The sequence below is a fragment of the Aulonocara stuartgranti genome (genome assembly GCF_965226115.1).
Source record: "Aulonocara stuartgranti genome assembly, chromosome: 7".
NCBI lineage: Eukaryota > Metazoa > Chordata > Actinopteri > Cichliformes > Cichlidae > Aulonocara > Aulonocara stuartgranti.
This window is the reverse complement of record NC_138945.1, coordinates 23,961,233-23,969,732: the sequence shown is the minus strand read 5'-3', so window position 1 is coordinate 23,969,732 and position 8,500 is coordinate 23,961,233. Positions and strand designations below refer to the sequence as shown.

The 8,500-nt window shown below is 39.9% G+C and overlaps 1 protein-coding gene across 3 annotated transcripts in view; it reads left to right on the top strand.

The window, feature by feature from the left end:
- Positions 1-585: 585 nt before the first annotated feature.
- The window catches only part of abl1 (c-abl oncogene 1, non-receptor tyrosine kinase), a 33,622-nt gene continuing 25,707 nt past the window's right edge, over positions 586-8,500 (top strand). Inside the window, exons 1-2 of one of the 3 annotated variants that reach the window (XM_082541000.1) lie at positions 586-1,076; positions 1,877-2,231. In XM_082541000.1, coding sequence (XP_082397126.1) covers positions 2,105-2,231 — 127 coding nt within the window. In that variant the 5' untranslated portion in view covers positions 586-1,076; positions 1,877-2,104. Of the gene's footprint in view, positions 1,153-1,876; positions 2,232-8,500 lie in introns of all 3 variants that reach the window. The other 2 variants (XM_082540999.1, XM_082540998.1) reach the window with 2 other exon arrangements.

Here is an 8,500-nt window from a genome sequence, read left to right as displayed (position 1 = left end):
TAGGGCGAAAGGCGGGGTACGCCCTGGACAGGTCGCCAGTCTGTCGCAGGGCCAACACACAGGGACAGACAACCATTCACACTCACATTCACTCCTAGTGACAATTTGGATTAATCAATTAACCTATCCCCACAAGCTGCATGTCTTTGGACGGTGGGAGGAAGCCGGAGTACCCGGAGAGAACCCACGCAAACACGGGGAGAACATGCAAACTCCACACAGAAAGACCCCGGCCTGATGGTGGAATTGAACTCAGGACCTTCTTGCTGTGCGGCAACAGTGCTAACCACCATGCCACCGTGCTGCCCAAGTTTGATATGCCAAAAATCATATATCCATACATATATCCTGAAGACAATTAGGCCTGGGCTAGATCATATTCTTGAGCAGTGAGTTCTTTATGGCTTTGATCAAATCCACCATTATATGTGTGGGTGGATGAACCTTTAACCTGTGTACCTTCAGCTTTTCTCCCCTGTGTGAGCGTACTCTCTCTGCCTCAGCGTGGCTGCAGTGTTGCTGCTCTCCCAGCACAACAAACCTTTGCTCTAGTCCTCCTGTGCTAGTCCACGCACGCACGTGACGTCGTACGTCGCCCCACCCACCCAGTAAACCACCTTGCGTATGGAAGTATGGCGGCCCCAGCTACAGAACTACTACTCGGCCAAAGTTTACTGCTGCGATTTTCACGTGAAAGCTATGAATAAGTACGAGAGCCAGGGGTTCGGTAACGAAGAGCTCGGCGACTGTGAACAGAGGAAAGGACTTGTAAAAAGAGTCGTCGCTCTCTGCCCGGCTGAGTTGCCTCGATTTGCCTTGATTGAAGTGCCTTTTAGTCCGGGTACCGCAGGGGAAGAAACTCCGCAAGACGAAAAAGTGGACACGGAAGTTTGAAACCAACTGTGGCTTTGGAAAGACCAGCTGCAAAGTGTTGAAAGGGTGGCGGTCAAATCATGTTTTTGTGAGACGTTTAAGTGCACTTGTCGGCGGTTTCCCTACCAGCGAGCCAGCGACAGCCAACTGTTGCCTGCTTGGTGTGCATTTAAGGGTCTGGCGCTGCATACCACCAGCAGTTGGTTAGCTTTCATGGCTATCTCCAACATTAGCTTAAGGTCGCCAGCTAACAAATCATATATATGTTTCTGTGACCGTGTAAGTTTCTGTAAACACTTGTTTTTACTCCCCACGGCGTTCGTAACTAGAGCAAAAGTTTGCTTTATCTGGCACATTTACTTCAGTGCCTGTTACTGATGATTAAATGATCTTTTTTTTCATTATTTTTTTTTTTAACTTTGGTATTCCAATAAAATAAGGGCAGTATTGTTATGGCTATCAATACTTGCTACTTTTCTTGCTTTTTCTCTCCGTGACTAGTTTTTAAATCTAACACTTGGCAGTTTTTTTTGCATATCTATAATAGAATAAAATAGAATAGCCCTTTATTGTCATTGTACAACTAAATTGTGGGTGCTCCACACCAACTGTGCGGAATAAAATGTAAATGGTAGATAGCAGGAATAAATATGAGTGTATCTTAACCTAGATTAGGGGTTTTAATAGCTATCTTTTTTATTTAAAGAGCCTTGAGGCAACTGATATTGTGTTTGGCGCTATATAGATAAAACTGAATTGAATAGACGGGCATTAAAATTAGAAAATTTAGCTGACGTTTAGGTTATAGGGAACAAGGGAAAACTAATTTGTATAGAAAAGGAAACACCTGACATCACAATTAAAGTGGAACACAATAAAACTAAATGAGCAGTTAAGATTAGCTTGTGGTTTGTTATTTGGCACAAACTTTATTTTGACTTTAGGGTCATATATCTTTGTGTTAAATGAAATCATCACTGAATCTTGTTTTATTTGTCTCTAGATCGCTGTGAAATGTCCTGTAAAGCACTCACACTCCATTAATGCATGATAAACAGAGACATACTGGAGCATCACTGATTTGTGCTGGTGACCTCCATCACCTAAATTCTGGGAGGGGAGTGCCCGAGCCAGGGGAACGGATTCTTTTCTTTTCCCAATCTCCTCTTTTCCTGGTGGGCAACTGAGTCCAGCTTGGAGAGTCCCGGCTGCGGCCTGGCACCCTGCCCTTATGGGGCAGCAGCCGGGGAAGCTTGTAGGGGACCAGAGGAGACCCAGTTTGCCGGCCTTCATCAAGGGCTCGAAGAAGGAATCATCACGCCATGGGAACCAGCCCTGTAATGTTTTTGCTGTGCACGGTAAGATCAAATGTTTTTGTCACTTATTACGTTGACAGCAAATGGATTTCCTAAAGTATAATAAATTTGCTCAGTAGGGGAAATTCTTGATTGTTGAAGTGTGCATGTGTGCATTTTGAAGCTTTTTTTTGTCTGTTTTTTTGAATATCTTGTGTGGGCATTGGCCTGAAATCAAGCACAAAAAAATTCATTGTTATTTTTGACTCTCCCTGTGACAAACATTTTTTCAGCAGAATAAATCCCACAGTGAAAATGCACTTACTGGAGCAACCACTGTACATATTAGCCAAAGCTAAACATCGATTATGATCTGACTAATTAATCAATGAAGATAAAATAAATTGCTGTCCAGCTGCTATATTTATGTTCTTTTTAAATTTTACACACTTTGTGCATAAAAAACAGTATATTTTTAAAGCTCATTTTTAAGAAAAACGATGACATGTAGCTTGTATTTGATGGAAATCTATTAGTAAACATTACCAAATTAACTGTTTACTAATAGATTGAGGAGATGAGTTTACACTTGACCCTTTACAAGATGTAACTTAGTTTATTAAATGTGTGTTTATTATAATAATGACCTCCACAGATGGAAGCAATGTTCTAATGTAATGTCATAAAAGTTTTTTGAGCTTCTTGGGCACAGAAATGCCTTTAAACCTTCAACACAGTCTTTAAAATATTTTTAGCAAATGTGTGCAGTATGCTGAGGGTTTTTCTGACTTTACACTGTCAGACACACGAGATAAACTTTGAGTGACTGCTCATTGTCAACATGTCAAATCTTAACATGAGTGATCAGTCCAGGAATGTTTGGTAGTTTGGTTTAAAAATATACTTCAATGATTAATGGAATATCAGAATAGTTGCATTGTTTCTCCACATCTTTGGGAGCCATGTTTGCCTCTGGGTAAGACTGGCATACTGTTGGTGCAGAGCTTCACCACGTGTGAGAGAGAAGTCTTACCTGGGTGTGTGTCATCTTTGTGGTTGGCGGGAAGTGCATCGTTTATGTCCATTTAAAGCCGTCTGATTTTGTTTCTGTTTTTCTGCTGGTTTGAGTCTCTTGTTTTTTGTCCACATATTCGATCAGAGCAGACTTCCATAGTTTTAAACATTGCTTATGAAACACTGTCATGTCATGTATTACTTTGCCTCATGTTTCTGTCATTGCTAGCTTATTATTTTCCAGTTTGACTAGTAAAACTGTCTTTGTCTAAATGTGTTGCCCAGAATAGTTAAACCTAAAAAATAAAAAGGTGCAGGAAGGCTTGCACTCTGTTCTAGATCAAAAAAGAAATGTATGATAGTAGGATTTTTAATTTGCCCCTGTAAACTTTTTTAATTGGTCTTAAATTTTCTGCAGTGAGGGGTTCAGATCAAACAGGAAGTAGATTATTACTGCATTAAGCATTTCTGTCTAAAGACCAGACATGCACCGATTGTGAAATTCATGGGTAATATCAGTGTTTAGAATATGGCTGAGTGTCGATTCTGATGGGTTTTTTTGTGTTATGTTTCCTGTGTTTACAAAATCTACAGAGGTATAAATGTTTTTGAAACCTTTCAGCTCTGCACACGTTCTTTTAACATTTATACACCAGTGCAAAGTTATTAATCACTGGCATCTGTAAATGTCATTTTAGTGGTGAACTTTTGCAGTATTGATACTGGCTGATTCCTGGGTGCACCCCTATGTGAGGCATCAGTGGAAAGAGAGGTAAACAGATATTATCAATGTAGAAGACAATTTTTCAAAGTAATGGAAGGGCTGCAGAAAAAAGATACTCATTATTATCAGAGATGCATCTTTTTTAAATTTAATTTTTAATATGATTTTTAATTAGTGGATGTGAATCATGCATCTAGCTAACTGATAGGTTAACCGAATGTGTCTTTAGCGTTGTGATTGCCTTGGCAGGATTGCTTTCCACTGACTCTAAAGCTTGCTTAACACAGTGGGGAACAGGACATCGAAGGTCATGCAAACAGAATGAAATTGTGTGCTGGTAAATGGATCGAATTTTGTAAAGGGTTACTGACATGGGATGCATTTGCTTTTCCTTTCTATCCCTTTCCTCTTGTGATGTGCAGGTTAGACCGTAAGAGGGGATGTGAGTCACAGTGCAAGAGGAGGGCAAGATCAACACATGATTTTATGTTTTGTTTTTTTCTTCCCGGTGAAGCAAACTAGTTAAAACTAGGATCTTTAGAACCATGCTGCTTCTCAGCAGGCAGGTTCAGACCTCTGCATGCAGCTGCTTGGGAAAGAGACAGAGGTAGTGAGGGGCAAGCAAAGACCTGTTTCTGTTCTTGGCACTTCTGCATGCTGTGTGTGTAGGTATGTACTGTGTTTAGGCATGGTTAGCTTGTACAGAACTATTCCATTTTTAGCTTCCACCATGTGTGTTTCAAATTGCAGTGTGTGCGTGCTTAAGTTAATCATACAACTGTGTAGTTCAATAATTAAAGTACATAGTTAGTTAACTGAAATGAATCTTAAAAACCAGAATATGGGGGAATTAACTGAAAAAATGCAAAATGTTTCATTGACATTGTTGCGTTTGTTGGGGAGAAAACTTACAGACATACAGTACAGGACTTCAGAGTCACACTGCTAGCGATCAAAGATTTATGTAAATTTGACAAGCTGAACGCATTCTGTAATGCACAGGAGATACGGCATGAGATCGGCTGTAGACCATTGTCAGTCAATCAGGACGCAGATCACAATACATTATGGGAAAAAAAAAAAAGCAAAGAAATTAGCGAAACAGCGAGGCCACGAAAGGTGAACTGCATTATAGCGAGGGACCACTGTACTGCAGTTTGTGTTGTGTTTCTATCCATCTATCCATTTTCTCCTGGTGATCCTTTTCAGGGTTGCGGGAGGCAAATCCCAGCTACCACAGGGTACATCCTGGACAGGTCGCCAGTCTGTCGCAGGACTAACACATAGAGACAAACAACCATTTGCACTCACATTCACACCTATAGGCAATTTAGAATGACCAATTAACTTAACCCCACTAACTGCATGTCTTTGGACTGTGGGAGGAAGCCGGAGTACCCGGAGAGAACCTACGCAAACACAGGGAGAACATACAAACTACACACAGAAAGTGCTTCCATTTGGTTGAATAAGTTGTTACTTTGTAACGCAGAGACAACTTTACAACACCCTTCATGTGTCATTTATTCTTGGTTAACATCACTTGTTCTAAACTGATGATTTCCTTACTAAAAATGATGAGGGTGAAGAACATTGATTTCTGTCTTTTAATGTAGTGTTATGGTGCCATTACACCCACCGTTCTTGGCCTTGCGAAGGGTGCAACACTCCAAAAGTGACATGCATTTGCTGGGTCAAGCCACGCTTTGGTTTCATTTTGGCCAGTGGTGCACCTCTTGACTTTTGTAACCTTGTGTGGGTGCCGCAGCTGATGTCACAGAGTTAAAGCCACTATAGAGATTCAGAGGTTATACACAAAGAGATTTTTAAAAAGTTAGTGCCTGTGACAGCACCGATAGGCTCCAGTGGGCCCGAAATTCTGAATAAGTGCTTATAAAAATGATGGATGATTTTTTTGTTTTGTTTTATACTTCAGCACAACTAGCCAGAGAAAAAATATCTGTTTATGGAAACTGGGATGTGTATGTGACTGCGAGTCATGTATTTGTATTGTAAAACCCATTGTGGACTTAAATTATCCTCTGACAAATGAAACACATAAAAGGAAGTAAAACTATTAAAAAGTAAAAATCACAGCAAACTAGAATTGAGCAGACAAACCCTGGAAAGTGAAACTAAAATGAATCTGGAAGAATTCACCAGATTTTCAGTCAATGTGTCCGTAGAGCTGGGCGATAGAACGATAACGATATGTATCGCGATATAACTTTTACTCGATAGAGAAATTAAGCTATCGCGATAGACTTCGCCGCTCTTGTCCTCTTAAAATAAAAAAAAATTTAAAAAAAAAGGTCAGCCAATCCAAACTAAGTAGCGCAGAGCCGAACCAATCACAGCCGCAGCGTCACGTCGCGTGACTTGTTACATACAGCACAAGTGCCAAGCCGCACGTGTGTTTGTTTGGGAAGCAGGCAGTGGGTGGTAATAATAATAATAATGGATTGGATTTATATAGCGCTTTTCAAGGCACCCAAAGCGCTTTACAATGCCACTATTCATTCACTCTCACATTCATACACTGGTGGAGGCAAGCTACGGTTGTAGCCACAGCTGCCCTGGGTAATGGAGCCAGCGCGTAATGGAGGAAATGAGTGTGCCGACTAGAAAAATCTACCGAGCGTGACCGAAGAGAAAACAGATGACGGTTCCAATGCCGGAGAGATTGTCGAACGGAAGAGCCATAGAAGTTCCGTAGTGTGAAAGTATTTCGGCTATTTCAAGTCTGACAAAAAAGAGTAGCGTGCACTGTAAATTGTGCCGAAAGCAAGTCTGGAAATACAATAAACTGGTGCATGCGTCACACTGTGCGCCACGTTATTGTTTCGGTGAAATGAATTTCTACAATACTGTTACTGTTAATTCTACTCTGCAGTGTTTAAATGCTTACATATACACACAGTTACTGTCCGTCCACACATACGACTCGGGTCTGCTTCTATGCCCCAGCTTTGTTTACTTTTTCCCACCGAGGCTTCTAGACTTCTGATTGGCCAACATTTCTGCACAGTTAGGAATCTAGCGCCACCTGCTGCTTTGGCATGTTCATAGCAGCGTTTTCCTTCATTTCTGCCTTTATGTGTGGACGGGATTATTTTTTAAAACGAAAACGGAAAATCTCCGTTTTCAAAAACACCCGTGTACGTGTGGACGTAGCCTCAGTCTCTGACTGGAAGCGCTAATTCGTCATTCGGCTTTTGTCAGACTAAAGTAACTGTTAAAACTGTTTGAAAAGCTAAGCTATACAACAAGGAGAGATTGAGAATTTCCTTTTAGTTCTCAGTTTATTTGATACTGACAAAAGTTAGTTTTGTCTGTTCTTCTGTAAAACAAACTAAGATTTATTTTTAGAATTAATATTTTGTTTCTAAGTGGAATTGACAATTTAGTCTGTTTTTGTTTGTTCTGTTTTGAAACTTAAACGCTTTAGCGGCTGCCTTTTGTGTAGTTTGCAATATTTGCCTTTATTTATCTGAAAAAGTCTCATGTTCCTTAAGTACATCTACCCTGTTGAACTTATTATGGGAAATAAATATTTAAATAAAAACAAGCTGCTGATTATTTCACATTTTACTTGTGAGCAACGGCACATTTAAATCTTACAAATATAGTTATTTGGCTTATATCGTGATAGATATCGTTATCGCCTGAAATGAAAAAAACATATCGTGATATGAAAAAATCTCATATCGCCCAGCTCTATGTGTCCGTGGTTGGTGTCAGCATAAAATTTTCTTTAGTTAGATATCTTCTCTTTAGATGTTCCAGCAACCGCTTTAAAGTGCACCACTTGCAAGCTGTAAGAAATTAAATGGCTGCATAGAAAGACTTAAAATAATTCTTTTCCTTTGTTTTCATTCCCTGAAATGGGCTGACGCTGGAAACAGGACAGCTGTGAACGTTTTGGAGAAAAGAAAAGACTTTCTATCTTTTTTTAAGGCTTGCAACAATATTATCTGACTGTGCTTTAATATTTGAAGTACCCAAATGTTGGTGGTATAAAAAGGGAAATTCGCCCCCTGGTGGTCACATTTATTTATGGGGTTGTGTTTTAGTACAGTGAAGTGGTGACCCAGATACCATTTCATATAAAAAGTGTGCTTAATAACCCCACTTAATAACCTAGGATTTAGGTTTCTGTGGGGTTTTTTCACATCAGCAGTTAAAGCAACACCTGCAAACCACAGGACAAACTGTAAACCAATGCCATCACAATGTTATTACGTGGATATTGTGGCCCAAGTGCAAGCAGTTCCTATTAGCAATAATTTGGTGCGTTTATTGTGAAATTATGTAAAACAAACAACCATAATGTAAGGATGGGAGTGTTTGTAACCACCACTGTACGAAAACATACAAGAGAATGCACTGAATCACAAATACAAAAGTGCAGTTTCAAAGCAAATGTAAAGATTTTAGTGTAAAATGATACATTTAAATATTGCAGGTTTGTGGTTGTACAATGCTTCTTTGGAAACAGAAAACACAGATTGATTGTAATTGCAGATAATTTTAGTTTGTAGGCAACAAAAAGCGACCATTGCTAACCTGCGGTCATCAGCCATGTGAGGTGGGT